Source organism: Diorhabda carinulata, chromosome 11, assembly GCF_026250575.1.
Source record: "Diorhabda carinulata isolate Delta chromosome 11, icDioCari1.1, whole genome shotgun sequence".
NCBI classification, from domain to species: domain Eukaryota; kingdom Metazoa; phylum Arthropoda; class Insecta; order Coleoptera; family Chrysomelidae; genus Diorhabda; species Diorhabda carinulata.
The window spans coordinates 4535600-4552296 of NC_079470.1; the positions used below are offsets into that span (position 1 = coordinate 4535600).

Here is a 16697-nt window from a genome sequence, read left to right on the forward strand (position 1 = left end):
AATGGTTTTCATTCGCATTCTTACATATTAGGGAGTGCAGAATATCCACCAATGTGTTTTCGAAACAACAGGAATTTTATTAATTAACCATCTTCTTCGTCTGCTATCCATTAATAGATGTTTAAGATCATTTCTGACCTTTTTATCCTTTTTGCAGAGCCATGACATCATCTCTCTGCCTATTCCTCTTCTTCCCTCTATCTTTTCTTCTATCAAAAGTTGAAGCCAATGGTACCTCTCGCTCCCATCACATGTCACAGAATTTCTTCGTTGGTTTTACTTTCTCTCAAAATTCTTTGGTGGATCCGCATCTCAATCTGTTCATGGTGTTAACTTTCAGGGTCCAGCCTTCCATACCGCATTCCATACGTGAATCTTATTCAGAAGTTGAGGTGAAAGTCGATATTTAAAAACGTTTTTGAATCCCACGAATTCCTCTCCTTGTTTTTTTTTTGTATCTCTAAGTTTGATGACCAGTCTTCATATAACCAAGTTCCTAACTTTGTTACCCGTTCAATTTCTTCGCTATTGTATGATAGTTTTACATTCTGGAACTCATCTAGTTTGTGATTACTAAGAATTTTGTATTTTCTATGTTTATATTGATTCCCATAAGCCGACTGTGTAGTCCAACTACGTCCAGGAGCATTTGGAGGTCATTCATGTTATCTCTGTATATTGGGCTATGTCTAAGTTGGAATTTCTGCAATCGTTGGCGATATTCATACTACACCACTACACCGACACTCAAAATTACACTGTGTGACGCGCGTTTCGATAACCAAGTTATCGTCTTCAGAGACTGAAGCTAAACTGGGCTCTGTCATCGGCATATCGTATATTGTTGACCCTTCGAGAGCTTCTTGAAAAATATCGAATAATAAAGGTTAAGCAGGAGTGGGAAGAGAACACATCCCTGCATAACACCTCTAAATGTTGGGCGTTTGTAAGTTCGTTGTTCGCTGCAGTTGATTGGTTCCCATACAAGTTGTATCAAAAGCTTTTTCGTAATCCATAAAACACAGACCCCTTCTCAATCGGAATTGAAACTAATGGTGTTTTCGGATTTACGGGAATTCTGTATTGATTGATTTTCAGAAATTTTTCAAGCTAATTAATCTGTAGTCTTTGCATCTTGTTGCGTTGTTCTTTTTGGAAACCACATCATATAATAAATTCACTAATAACAATATAAATAAGATTAATAATATTTTCAAATTTCATTCCATTTTTATGAACTAAAATCCAATGGGAAACAGAGGTTTATGGTATTACTTTTAAATTAATAAAAAATGGTTTTGTAATGGAATTTATTTAAACAATCGAATGATTTATAACAGATTCTAGTGCCGTTTTAACAGAAGACACAGACAGTTTTATAATAGGCCAAAAGGTTTGGGTTTCTGGTACTAAACCCGGTCATATTGCTTTTATCGGAGAAACTCAATTCGCTCCAGGAGAATGGGCCGGTATAGCTTTGGAAGAACCTATCGGTAAGTATTAAATACGAAAATGAATATTTTTATTAAATACATCAGTAGAAGGAGCGGCTCGAGGTATGCACAAATATTTATTTCTATTTTGTTATAGGTAAAAATGATGGATCTGTTGGAGGAATTAGATATTTTCAATGCGAACCTAAGAAAGGTGTTTTCTCGAGGCTAACTCGTCTAACGAGAGAACCTCTAGAAGGTATCAGTCCCGCTCATACACCTTCACCTGTACAAAATACTAGATATGCCATTTCGCCAACAGGCAGTACACAAGGTGCTTTAAGATCCCCCGTCTCGTTGTGTAAGTTTTTTTTATCATTTTTCCTGTTCTTGTAATAATAATTGAGTTAGGTGCGGGCAACTTCGACCTAGATTTGTGCTAGCTCACATGGAGGAAAAAAATTATATTGTAGGTGCATTTTCAATTTTTATTCATTGCTTTCTTCAGAAGGGAATACAACAACACGCTAAAGTAAAGAAATTTAGTCAAGTTCAAAAACCTAAAACTCTAAAATCCACTCAAAAATCAATGTACACGGCTCCAAAGTTCTTTACTACAGTTCGAAAGTCTATTTATCAAAGAGAGATAGTAAACCGAAACGATGATCAGTTCGTGATCAGCACGTGAACACTCCGGGCGAAACGCGGCGCCGTATCTTTATTGGTCCAAATCATTGGCAAAATTATATACCACAAATAAAATGTCGCGTTAGAGGGGCGAGCGCCGCATCGCTGAAGTAATAAAGCGATCAGGTATAGTACAGGGACGGCATCGTATTATCTTACTGCGGAGACTGATTTTTCTGTTGCGTAATTTTCTTAAATACTTAGAGAGATGACGAAGTTGTTGACATTACCTAATTAACTGCCACAAAACCCACTTTTTAAAAAAATACGTTATTTGAACAGCAAAATGACACTATTAACAATTAAAATTACAGTTTACAATATTGATTTTTGATCTTATATACAAAAAAATAAATGGCTCATTGTGTTATCTTTTATTTTCCATAATTTCGAAATCAATGAACCACTCTACTATATTTTCCAATTCAGAATGAAGTTTTTTTTCCTTTTCCATATCTAATTCTTCTCCGTACCTTTTTTTATTGATCGAAGCAGTGCTGGAAGTCTTCTTTGGTAAGGGCCGTTAGTAGCTCTGCCATTTTTTGCTTTACCGCTTCCATCCACTCAAATCGGGTCCATTTCAAAGCAGATTTTATCTTCGGAAACCAAAAAAAAGTCGCACGGTACCAAATCTGGTGAGTACGGCGGGTGTTCGAGCACTAAAGTGTGATTACTGCCCAAATACTGCTTCACAGATAACGCGTTATGGTCAGGTGCGTTATCCTGGTGCAAAATCGGGACACTTTTTACCAACTCGTTCTAGTAGAGTTGCCAAAACTGACAAATTGTAAGTCTGATCCTCTGGAACCCATTCAGTCATCACGATACCGTTAATGTCGAACGATAAACATTGAATTTTGATTTGCTCCCTCGGCCTTCAATAAAGCGCTTACACCACTCAAAAACTCGCGCCCGAGATAGGAAATTGTCCCCGTAGGCCTCTTGCAACAATTTATAGCACTCAGTCGGAGTTTTTTTCAATTTAACAAGAAATTTGAGATTGATACTTTGGATCCGGAAGGACACTTTTCCATAAACGCTTGAGGTTCATCAGATTTAACATCCTTTATCCAAATAGTATATTCACTAACCGTATTTATAGTATCAAAACTGTTAATAATCAACAGAATATCTCGTTTTAGATGGATCTAGTATTAGTATAACGTCTGCTGCTTCCCATGCTATAGATTATAAAATTGGCGATCGTGTTATAATAAAGAGCAGCCAAGGCTCCAAAGTAGGTACTGTTAGGTATATGGGTGCTACTGAATTTGCACCAGGAGATTGGGTAGGTGTTGAATTGGATGATCCCAGAGGTAAAAATGATGGTTCCGTCAATGGCAAAAGGTAAAATTGGCTATTTTTTCTATAGGTGATGGATACAAAATTCAAAAACTCTTAGGTTATTGCGTACACTTTGATCCAAAGGATCTATTAAGTTCCCTTTCCGTTCCACAGTATCCCTGCTGCGATACTGTGGAACTCAGCGTTTACAGCTAATCAGTTAATCCCACTCCTTTTAGAAAGTCCAGAATGTAGGATGGCTGTAGCTACCAGAGTTCTTCGTCTTCTATCTCATACGCTACCAGGTGTAGTGCTTTGGAGTTTTGTCACACCTTTCGAAAAAAGTGAATAGATGATGATTCGTCCTCTATGCAACAGAATCTGCGCGCTGCATTATCTGCTAAGTGTGCAATCCTCAGTTCCTGTTAGTTTTCGTAGGTTGTTGAAACATTTAGCAGTTCTTCTCTGGTTTTAGCTTCCCAGGAGTGTCTTTGCCTGTTTCAACACCTACTCTTCTGAGAAACAATAACCAGAGAAGATCTGCTGAATGTACCAACCTAAGTAAGAACAGTTTACGAATACTAACAGGATTTCTATCGTGCAGGTTTTGTTGCACAGAGGACGAAACCTCTATCAACATTCTCTAGAAATGTGACACACTACGGAACTCCAGAGCACTACACGTATGAAATAGAAGACGAAGATCTCTGGCTACTACAACCATCGCACTATCTAAGACTTTTTAAAAGGAGCGGGATTAATTGATCAGCTGTAAACACTGGGTTTTCCAGTATCGCAGCAAGAGATCCTTTGGGTCGCAGTGTATACAAGACCCCTGCAGTTTGTCCCAGTAAATTATTTTACCCCCATCAAACTTCTTTTCCAACGCTTTCTATATTGTTCTGTAGCTGATGGAATGAACTCATTAGTTCAAATACACATTTTTGTAAAAAACGTTTACAAAATTTATGTAATACTGTAAGGGAGTTAACCAATTTTGAAATTCAGTAGTTCAAATGCTCAGTTTTATTAAAAATCCTCACTTACGAAGGGAGTCCGCAATGAGGAATAAATTAAGCAGTTCAAATGCCCAATTGTTTTTATTTTCAGTTGCAAACTATTTTCGATTTGAATTTCTTTCTCACAATAATTTATACAGAGTGACACTGGTTAAAGATAAAAATTCAACATTTATTTGTTTTTTAAATGACAGCACTGTCATTTTTAGAGGATGTGTAAAGATGAACATAACTGTCAAATATAAAATTTTTATTCCTTACCAATTACAAGATAATAAAAAGTAACAAAATTATCGAAAACAAATAAATAATAATTCTCATTGACTGTTTAATAATTTTCTAAACTCCATCGAAATTCTTTTAAACTCAGTAGTTCAAATGCCCAATCTTGTTAAAAATGTTCAAAAAATTTATGCAATACTTTTTTGAAGCTCTGTAGATAAGTACCATAAGTACATAATATGCCTTGTAAGGGAATTAACCAATTTTGAAATTCAGTAGTTCGAATGCTCAGTTTTATTAAAAATCCTCACTTAGAGAGGGAATCTACAATGTGGAATAAATTAAGTATTGTCCAATTGATTTGTTTTTCAATTGCAAGCTATTTTCGATTTGAATTTTTTTCTCACAATAATTTTTTACACAGAGTGACACGTTTAAAGATAAAAATTCATCATTTATTTGTTTTTTTAATGACATCACTGTCATTTTGATAGCTATGTTTACAGGATGTGTAAAGTTGATCATAACTGCCAAATTTAAAATTTTTATTCCTTGCCAATTACAAGATAATAAAAAGTAACAAAATTATCGAAAACAAATAAATAATAATTCTCATTGACTGTTTAATAATTTTCTAAACTCCATTGAAATTCTTTTAAACTCAGTAGTTCAAATGCCCAATCTTGTTAAAAATGTTCAAAAAATTTATGCAATACTTTTTTGAAGCACTGTAGATAAGTACTATAAGTACATAATATGCCTTGTAAGGGAATTAACTAATTTTGAAATTCAGTAGTTTAAATGCTCAGTTTTATTAAAAATCCTCACTTACGAAGGGAGTGATGGAGCAATGAGGAATAAATTGAGTAGTTCAAATGCTCAGTTTGATAAAATATTATGGCTTAAAGAGGGAGTCTGCAATGAGGAATAAATTGAGTAGTTCAAATGCCCAATTGTTTTTTTTCAGTTGCAAACTATTTTCGATTTGAATTTCTTTCTCACAATAATTTATACAGAGTGACACTGGTTAAAGATAAAAATTCATCATTTATTTGTTTTTTAAATGACAGCTTTGTCATTTTTAGAGGATGTGTAAAGTTGAACATAACTGCCAAATATAAAATTTTTATTCCTTACCAATTACAAGATAATAAAAAATAACAAAATTATCGAAAACAAATAAATAATAATTCTCATTGACTGTTTAATAATTTTCTAAACTCCATTGAAATTCTTTTAAACTCAGTAGTTCAAATGCCCAATCTTGTTAAAAATGTTCAAAAAATTTATGCAATACTTTTTTGAAGCACTGTAGATAAGTACTATAAGTACATAATATGCCTTGTAAGGGAATTAACCAATTTTGAAATTCAGTATTTCAAATGCTCAGTTTTATTAAAAATCCTCACTTACGAAGGGAGTGATGGAGCAATGAGGAATAAATTGAGTAGTTCAAATGCTCAGTTTGATAAAATATTATGGCTTAAAGAGGGAGTCTGCAATGAGGAATAAATTGAGTAGTTCAAATGCCCAATTGTTTTTTTTCAGTTGCAAACTATTTTCGATTTGAATTTCTTTCTCACAATAATTTATACAGAGTGACACTGGTTAAAGATAAAAATTCATCATTTATTTGTTTTTTTAATGACATCACTGTCATTTTGATAGCTATGTTTACAGGATGTGTAAAGTTGATCATAACTGCCAAATTTAAAATTTTTATTTCTTACCAATTACAAGATAATAAAAAATAACAAAATTATCGAAAACAAATAAATAATAATTCTCATTGACTGTTTAATAATTTTCTAAATGAATCTACACAAATTTCTTATTTGTGCTTCCAGCTTATCAACATTTGCAATTTGGTCTTAAAAACTTTAATTTTCAGATACCATTTGGTATTTTGGCTAATTCTTAGTTCTCTGTGTTCCGCTTCCTCATTTATCTTTGCCATTGCTTTTTCTAAACTTCTAGGTCCTCGGTATAACCTTTTATTATATATTTTAGTTTGCCTATACCCACATAAAATAAAAAAATAACGTTTAACTGTTTCTAATTATATTTTTTCACATTTTAGATATTTCGAGTGTCTTCCAAATTTCGGCCTGTTCGCTCCTGTTAGTAAAGTGAGCAAGTCTCCTTCTAAAATAAAACCGAACTCTTGTCAAGTTCACGGTGGTACTGGTTTACCGCCGAGAGGCTTAAGACGCGTCAATTCTAAAGAATCTTTATTATCGAATGTATCTACAACTAGCGCAGCTTCAACTGCCAGAAGGGTAAGACTTGGAATGTCTTCGTTAACTCCAAAGGTACGGCAAGTGTTGACCAAACCAAAACGATATTTTATAATAATTTCACAACTTTCAGTAAATTTTTACTCCTTTTTATATTAAATATTGTTAATTCAAAGTATACATTTAGCTGCCACAATTTATTTTAAATAAAAAACAGTTTCGACACGAACCAACCTGTGTGTTTATTGTAACTAATTTGTAATATGTCAAAAACTAAACGGAAATTCTTGTTATTTAACCTAAAAACATTTTCTAATATAACATGGTTTGTATTAGCATTGTATATTTCTATTACTAATTCGTAAGATTTTTTTTTATTTAATATTTTTTTATATAGTTTTGTTGTGTCTTTTATTTTTTACGCATGCGTTGGTTGTTTGTGCTGTTACGTAGCTAGATAAAAATATCATTTTCACAAACATTACATTCCGGCAGGATTTATAAAAACCACGAAAGTCATTACAAAGGAAAGCTCAAGTAAAAAATATCTTTATATACTGGATAAATTGTTTATTACCATTAAATCAACACTTCCTGGTCCTTCGAGCCGGATATTAACCAGCTCGAAAGACCAGAAAGTGTTTGTATATTTATAGTAAATATTATGTAAATTATAAATATCACCAATGGTCTTGGAAAATTAAATTAAAATATTGACTCTGTAGGCACTTGAATCGCTCCATTTACATTTTTTTTATTTTATATTCTATTTCTATAATATATATCTATCTATATACCTCATACCTGGCCATTATCTTCTTTTCCTTCGTACTATTTTTACTTCATTCTTTGCCTTTATCTTATTTTCTTCTGCATCCACTTTGTAATTGGTTTTAGTTTTATTTTCGTTCCTTCTATACTTACTGCGACATTGCCCTTATTTTCTTTTCTAGTATTCAGATATTTTCTTTCTTCATATCCTTCTAAATCCACTTTTTCATTGATTTTGATTTTATTTCCTTACCTCCTATATTCATTTCGACCTTAAACTTTTTTTTTCATTATATACACCTCATCATTTGTCTTATATTTTCTTTTGTACAATATTCACATTCACCTTCGTTATTTATTTTTTATCTTTCATTATCTTTCCTGCCATTTATTTTATTTCCTTCTAAATGCACCTTTTCATTGATTTTATTTTCATTTTCTTTCCTCCTGTATCCACTTCGACTCTAATATTATGTTTTTATTACTTTATCCACCTTATCATTTGTTTTTTTATTATTTATTACCTTTCCTACTATATTTATCTCGTCATTGGTCTTTATATTATTCCATTTCCTTTTTCATCGATTTTAATTTCATTTTCTACTACATGCACCTCATCATTTGTTTTATATTCTCTTTCATACAATATTCACATTCACTCCCCTTATTTCTTTTTTATCGTTTATTATCTTTCCTACTATCTTCACCTCTTTCTCGCCATTTATCTTCTTCTAAATACACCTTTTTATTGATTTTAATCCCATTTTCTCTCCTCCCCTATTCTCTTCGACCTTGATATTATGTTCTATTCTACTATATCCACCTAATCATTTTTTTTATCATTTATCATCTGTCTCAATTTATTTATTTCGTCTTTGCCCTTTATCTTATTTTAAAAGCTTCTAAATCCATTTCTTCGTGGGTTTTAATTTTATTTTCCTTCTTCCTGCATTCATTTCGACTTTGAACTTATGTTCTTTTCTAATATATACACCTCTTCATTCCATATTTTTTTTTCCTTTTATTATCTTTTCTACTATGTTCACCTCGTCTTTACCCTTTTCCATTTTTTATTTCCTTTTAAATCCACCTTGTCATTGCTTTAAGTTTATTTTCTTACCTCCTATAATCACTACGACAAGATCTTATGTTTTTTTCTACTATATCCTCGACGTTTGTGTTTTATTTTATTTTCTAGTGTATCCACCTCGTTATTTTCTTCAGTTTTTTTTTCTTTACTTCTATATTGACTTGAACCTTGATATCATGTTTTTTCTACTATATCCACCTCATCTTTAAAATGTTCCCTATTAGTTTCTCTTTCATTTTCTTCCCTACAATATTCGCCTCTCCTTTCCCTTTTTCTTATTTTATTTCCCTTTATAAATACCTTTTTATTGCCTTTAATTTTATTTTATTTCTACTATATCGACCTCATCATTTCTCTTTTATTTTGTTTCCTACAATATTCAACTCGATCTTCGTTTTTGCTCTTTTCTACTATATGTACTGCGCTACTTGTCTTTTTAATTTTGTTTCTACTGTATCCAACTCTTTTGTAGCCTTTATCGTGTCTTATTTCTTTTTGAATCCACCTCTTCATCCGCTTTCATTTTATTTCCTTTCCTCCTATATATTCACCTCGACCTTGACCTTATTTTTTTTAACATGTTGGACTATAATCAATTTTCTTCCCATTGTATCAATCTCGTCAAATGCTTATCTTATTTTTTTTTGTATTATATCCTCCTTGTATTTAATCATCTATATTATCTTTATCTTTCTTATTATGTCCACATTGTTATGGAATTTGGCTTCCTTTTAATGACTGCAATATTTTTTGTGGTAGTTATTGTGGTACCAATTTCTGCCTTGTTCCATAATTATGGAAGGATTTTCTATAAAAGTCAGCCAAATGATCAATTAAAGCCTTTACAGTCCCAATATTGTCTCTAAACCAGGTCCTCGTTTATTTTTGTCTCAAATATATTCTATTTTATTATTGATTGAGCTTTCTATCACGTTTCCTTTAGATTCTGTCGGTTTGTAAAACAATTTTGAGTGAAATTTAAAAATTAGTCACATTTTTTTTTTATTTTTTCGATAGAAGTCTCCAACAAAATCAACGACGACACCAATACCAACAAGAACAGCATTGCAGGTAACCACTTATTAATTATTGAAGAGTTTTAACAAAAATAGCAGAACCTCGATATATTTTATGGTATTAACATTTTGATAAAAATGTATTTTTTACATTTAACAAGTGCTTTTTGTGAAAAATTAATAAATTTAGTTTTATTTATTTGTTATAATTGGAATAAAATTTACTTACATTGTTTTTGTTTATTCACCTTATTACCTTCTGCTTTGCTGAAATAAAACGATGCATTTTTTGCTCCCATCCTTTTTCCCTCACATATTTTGTTTAAATAAATAAATATAATGAAAAATGTTTTTTTATATAAAAAAATTGATAAAATATTTCAATTTAATACTTTTCTCCTCTTCGATTCAATCGGAAACTGATTTTTAAACAAAGTCATACCTATCGACTTTTTCAAAGACACCTTTTCTTTGTAATAGTTTAAAGAACCACAGCAATCCATCTTGAAATCATTTGATATATTGCGTGTGCTAAGATTATACAAAACAGGTCTTCTTCGTTTCTATTCTATATTCAAATTTGGTGATGATCTACAATTTTCTTATATCTAGGCTTCAGTTTCTCTGAGGAATAATTTTGTTCTCTAATTTGTTAACTTTCGTAGCTTGACTAGACTCGTACTTTACATTTGATCTTACATATGATTAAAATAATTCACGTTTGCTAAACTTTGGCCCATTACTAATCACACAAATTAAATCTTTCACTATATTCTTCTTCTAACCGTTTCAAATGCCCGATGATGATTCAGTTTTTTTTTTGTTCACTGTTTCCAGTTTTTCTTTTCCTGTATTATAACCATGTGATACCAATTCAATTTTTTCTTGTTCATTATTTTCATTACCAATTTCTCTGTCTTCGTCCTTTCCCTTATCCAGCCCACTTTCCCTGTTAACCTTCGCAAATGAATCATTTCCGTTAATTATTTTACTACTTATCACTTTTCGCTTCAATTTTTCATTATATCTGTCGTTTTAACTGAATCTGTATCCGAAGTATTTCCACCGCAAGTGCAAATTGTATATGGCATGTCTCAATTTGAGCCACCTACCCCTTTTAAGTTCTAGTAAGGGGTATAACATATTCTTAGGTTTTTATTCAGGATTAGATTTGACAATTATTGGGCTGCATTGAAAACTACAACCATATCTTCTTATTCCTAATAACTAGCTTTTGGTACCAAAAAATTTTTTAGCTCAGCTGTCTCATAATTCTATTTAACAATCTTCAAGTTTGTTGATCACACAAAATAAAATCAAGACTGTCATCATTCCAATCTCACGTGGGACTGTGCCAGCAAATCGAATATAGCCTATGGTTCTGCGAGCAATTATCGATGCTCCCTGGTATGTTTCAAATCAGATGAAGCACGAAGACCTTCTAATTGCAACAGTAGAAGAAGCCGAAGGTTAGAATCACACGTTAATCCCCTAACTCTAACCATTGATGCAAGGAAAACCACCAAAGACTAAAGATAAATTGACCAACAGACCTAAAACGAGGTGTGTCTCACTGGAGAAGTCTCATCAAGACATACGCGTGGCTTTTTCTTCACTGTAGCCTCCGAGTCAAAAACAAAACTTATATAATTGTGAATTCTGTTTGTTTTAAACAATAACCCTTTATGGTCCTTCGAGCCGGCAATATTTGGAAAGGTCGAAGGTCCAGACAGTGTAATTATGAATGTTCGTGTAGTGTTACAGTAGAAATTGATTTAAGGATTAGTTTTTATGTTAACAAATGTTTGTTTTGCAAGTAATTCACAAAACATTATACAAGAGAGGCTCTACATGCATCAGATGTGATATATATATATATATATATATATATATATATATATATATATATATATATATATTTATATAATTCTAGAAAATAAACAAGTAAATAAAAAGACCTTCCTAGGTATAAGTTAAAAAAAAATGTGATAAAAACATGTAATGAAGGCAATACCAAAAACGCCAGGAGAATTCGCCAATTTTAGACTTGAATTATACCAGAACGGTACCTGCTTTACCGTCCATGTCGTAGACGAGTTCGTTAACAATATTTTTTAAATGAATGCACAAGTTAAAACTTGCAACTACCGGCTGGTATCTTTATTATTCTCTAAATTTCAATTATTTCTTCGGTGTTAATATAGGAATTGTATTGGTTCTCGTAAGATTAGACTTGTAAGTTTTAAAATTGGTAAAACCAAGGAACTATCGGTTGAAGCTCGTGTATTAATTGAAAGTCTTCATAGTCCAAGCAAAAATAATCGTACCATTAAAAATACCTCGACGTATCGTGAACTACAACGTAAAAAAATATGCAACCACCATGTATTCATGTTATTATGATTTCGCACATTGAAATGGAAAAAGAAGAAATAATTAAAAGTTGAAGAATAATAAAGAAATCAGCCGGTAGTTGCGAGTTTTAACTTGTGCATTCATCTACGAAATATTGTTAACGAACTCGTCCACGGCATGGACTGTGAAGCCGGTCCTGTTCTGTTATAATGCAAGTCTAAAATTGGTGGAAGAGCCGATTGCGACGGCGTTGTTGGTATTTGGTATGTTTTTATCACAGCGGCGAGTCATAATACCATGAAAATAATTTTCCAAAATTTCCCGCTCGGCCGGAAAACGCATTGGAAATTTCGGACAGCTTTACAAAATAGTTGAAGAATATGCTATTAAATTTTCATAACCTCTAAAACTTGTAGATCGACCATTATCAGTCATTAGTACGATTCTAGTCACTTTTTCGTGTTTCTAAGCGTCTTTTTGGAGGTTTGCCGATAAAAAACGTTCAGGGCGATCTCAAAAAAACACAACCGCTGAAGATAAACCTAATGAATTGATCAGTAAAGTGAGCTGTAGAACATAAAAATTGAATACATCAAAATTGCGAAATGATTTTAGGGAGTTTCAGGTTTTTGGGTGGAAGAGTGTTTGTGCGCAGGTCAAAGGAAGAAAGGATGTTAGATCCATGTGAAATCCCAATTGTAAAACACGGCGTACTGGTGAAAATTAAAAGGATTTTGAAGAAAGAAAGCTAAAAATGATTTAGTCAGTTTTAGAAGTTTTAGTCACATCCTAAGGAAATGTCTTGCCGATCTATTTCCCATGAAGGATCAAATCTAAATGTTTTTTCTATTTTTCTTTCCTTGATATGAAATCCACATTAACCTAATCTCTCCATCTTGTTTTTGGTCTATTTTCTTTCGGTTATTATCCTTAATATATCTACAACTGGTTTCTCTTCTGTTATTTTCCTTAGTGTATCCTCTCCCTTTATTGTGTAAACGTCTCCTTATTATTTTAGTCTGCGTGCTTTCTTGAATTTCTTTTAAAATTTCAAAATTCAAAAATATGTATATACACTTTCAAAAATTTCAGATAGTTATCAAATCCCAAGCTAAATAAATCATGGTTTGGAGGAAACTACTACTTAAAGTGTCCCAAAATGACTACATGTAACAATTCTTCATATGACATATACTTAACCTAAAAATATCCAAATTAAAAAAAATATTCGGTATTAAAGAGTATGATAAGCCATCCCTCGACGATGATGAAACTCTATATATAGACTATTGATAATAAGATAAATCGATCTATATCTGTGTGAAAAGTCATGATGACTGACGCAAGCGCAGAAGAGTTTCTGTGAAAAAAGTATGAAAATGCATCATTTTTATCAACCTAACCTTACAAAAGTTACCAAATATCCATTTTTTCTATTGATTTTTCACAGATAGATCTTGATGAGATCTAACGAACAAAGTTATCCATGGTTCGATATCTGCTTGCCTTCCTGAGATAATGGCCACTTCCGGTGTCTCCGGAAGTAAATATTTCCGCATAAAACGGATATGATAAATCGATTTCTCGTATCATCCCTAGTCTATGTATAGAGTTTCATGATGATCGTCCTGGGGTGACCTATCATACTCTTACCGAATATTCATATAACTTTTCGGATACTCCCTGTAACAAAAACAATTAAAAACTTACATTTTAGTAACAAACTTTCCTAGTAAATTTTATATAAATAAATCGAACACAAAATTGGTAAATAGAAAAAAAAATAAATGGAATTTTTCTCAAAATAAAATAGGGATGACCTTGTACACTTTTTGAATTTTTTTTCTAATTTTTGATTCAATACTTATTAAAAATTTAGTGATCTGGCTTGGAATTTAATTAAACTATAATTAGATCATAATCGAATGATATTTCAATTGAAAGTTCTCATTTTTGAACCTTGTGGAACACTCAAATAATATGAAATTAATTTGTAAATTTTATTTATGAGAGGTTTTGCTATTATATGCATTATATATAAAAATACAGGGTGTTTCTAAATTCATGCAAAAATTCAGAAGGTATGAAATTAAAAAAGGGTCTTTCCTATAAAAAAAAATTCCCTTTTCGAGATATCACCCTTAAAAGGTATTGACTGAAATTGAGTTTTTTTTAAAATTTCAGTAAAAGTAGAATCTTGATATTCTGTTATTAATGCTTCTAAATATTTTTGATTTTAGGTCACTTCTGTTTTAAAATTAGTTTTTTAATGATATCAGAATATTTTGATAAATACTTAAAGAAAAGTCGAAACGTCAAATTTTATCTTTCTTTCAAAAATCATTAAAAAAAACTAATTTTGAAACAGAAGAGACCCAAAATCAAAAATATTTAAAAGCATTTATATATCAAAAGGTCCAAGAAATAAGGAATTAAAGAAATTTATTCCTGTTATATTATACGGGGGTAAAATTAACAACCCTTACTTCATTTTAAATCATTTATTGAAATTTTTGAAAAAAAAAATAATTTATAGTCACCACCTTTTATGGCATCTCATAAAGGGTTGGTATATTGAGTAAATACCCATGTTGATTTAATTATCACTTCCTGAATTTTGTCGCAAGAATTTGGAAACACACTGTATACATTTTTAAATTATTTATTTACTTGATAGGATGTTTTAAAAGAGAAACAACAACATATAGAGCAACTACTAAAAGAACGGGAAGAAACTGAAAATAAACTCACTACAGTCGAACAACAATTTAAAAAGGTGAGTCCAAAATTTGAAAAAAAAAATGAAAAGTAGAAATTTTTATTTTTTTTAATAGTATAACGACCACTAGAGACCTTAAGAAGAAAAATTAAAACTATAGCTCGATATAATGATAGTTGAAATCTTTATTTCACTTTATTTATTTTACTATAGACAGGGCCGTATTCAGAATCATTTGAGATGAAAATTTAAATAAATCATGTGTGTTTTTTTTCTGGATTTGATTATTTAGAATGAATATATCTAAATACCAACAAATTATGCAAATATGAGACACTGGAATATACTGGAACTACATATAATCATAAATTATAGAAAAAATAGAGACAAAAATAAAAAAATAGGTGAAAAAATCAATGACATGGTATTACACATTGAGTAAAAAAGAATTAAGAATCACAATACAATAAGGATACCAATCAAATTAAACATAGAAAAAAAAGTACCTAACCATAGCGGAGAAAAAAAAATGCAGTAAAAATGAGAACATGAGAAAAATAGCAAACCCAAGAATTGATAATTAAAAAAAAATGAAAGGAAACATCTGAATTGGTTTGAATATGCTTTAGAAATGTAGAAGCAGGATTATAAGAAAAGTGAAGGAAGCAAATGGTGACTATAATCAACAGAATAATTAAATGGATGAAGCAAATAAAAGAGAGAGGGGAAAAGAAAGGAAAAATCTAGAAGAAATGCAAAAAAAGTAAGAGACAGGAAAGAGTGGGAGAATAGGATATTATAAGGAAAAAGTAGAACACTCTAACGGCAATTGAATGGATAGGAGTAAGAAAAATAAAGAAGAAACGGTTAAAGAATAATGGATATATTTAGCGGAAATTAAGAATTGAATTAAAAGAGAAATGTTGGAAGCTGGAAGACACTATCATAAAAAGAAAAGGTAGACCGAGTATAAAATAAGTAAACTGAGGAAAAGAGATTAAAGATGAGAAAGAAAAAACCTAGAAAAATGAAAATGACTACCATAAGAAGAGGAAACCCTACTATAAAGTGAATAAACTGAGTAAATAAATAGGGGATGAGGAAGGAAAAACCCAAGATGAAATAAAAAATTAACAAGAGACAGAAATGAGTGGAAGAAAGAAGGTGATTATAAGGGAAAAAGAAGAACACTTTAACGGGAACTGAATGGATGGGAGTAAGAAAATTGAAAAAGAAACAGTTAAAGTAGGATGGGTATAATGAAGAAGGAAAGAACTATCATAAACAGGCGAGGTGACCGAGTATAAAATAAATAAACTGAAGAGGTAAGAGTTGAAAAAGAAAAACCCGTAGACAAAATGAAAAAACTAGTAAGAGACAGAAAAGAGTAGAAAATTGTAGATTAGAAGGGAAGAATAACAAATAAATTGATGGAAGCACGAAGATAATCATTAGAAGATCGAGAATTTAAGAGATAAAGCAAATAAAAGAGGGTATGAAGAGGAAAAACCCCTAGACAAAATGAAAAAACTAGTAAGAGAGAGAAAAGAGTGGAAAACTGAAGATTAGAAGGGAATAATTACAAGTAAAGTGATGGAAGCACGATGATAATCATTAGAAGAAGAGGTAGGCCGAAAATTAAAGAAATAAAGCAAATAAAAGAGGGTATGAAGAGGAAAAAAACCCTAGACAAAATGAAAAAATTAGCAAGAGACAGAAAAGAGTGGAAAAATAGTAGATGTAAGAAAGAAAGAAAAATGCTTTACCGATTAATGAACGATTGGGATTAAGAAAAATGAAGAAGGAACGATTAAAGTAGAATGATTATATTTCAAGAAAGTGAAAACAGAATTACAAGAAAAGT

The 16697-nt window shown here is 31.3% G+C and overlaps 1 protein-coding gene across 15 annotated transcripts in view; it reads left to right on the forward strand.

The window, feature by feature from the left end:
• LOC130899290 (CAP-Gly domain-containing linker protein 2) overlaps nucleotides 1-16697 on the forward strand; it is a 67534-nt gene that overhangs the window by 41566 nt on the left and 9271 nt on the right. For 10 of the 15 annotated variants that reach the window (XM_057809119.1, XM_057809108.1, XM_057809115.1 and 7 more), the window contains 6 exons: nucleotides 1341-1493; nucleotides 1591-1794; nucleotides 3263-3467; nucleotides 6726-6957; nucleotides 9761-9814; nucleotides 14792-14890. In XM_057809119.1, coding sequence (XP_057665102.1) covers nucleotides 1341-1493; nucleotides 1591-1794; nucleotides 3263-3467; nucleotides 6726-6957; nucleotides 9761-9814; nucleotides 14792-14890 — 947 coding nt within the window. The remainder of the gene's footprint in view (nucleotides 1-1340; nucleotides 1494-1590; nucleotides 1795-3262; nucleotides 3468-6725; nucleotides 6958-9760; nucleotides 9815-14791; nucleotides 14891-16697) is intronic. The other 5 variants (XM_057809114.1, XM_057809120.1, XM_057809109.1 and 2 more) reach the window with 1 other exon arrangement.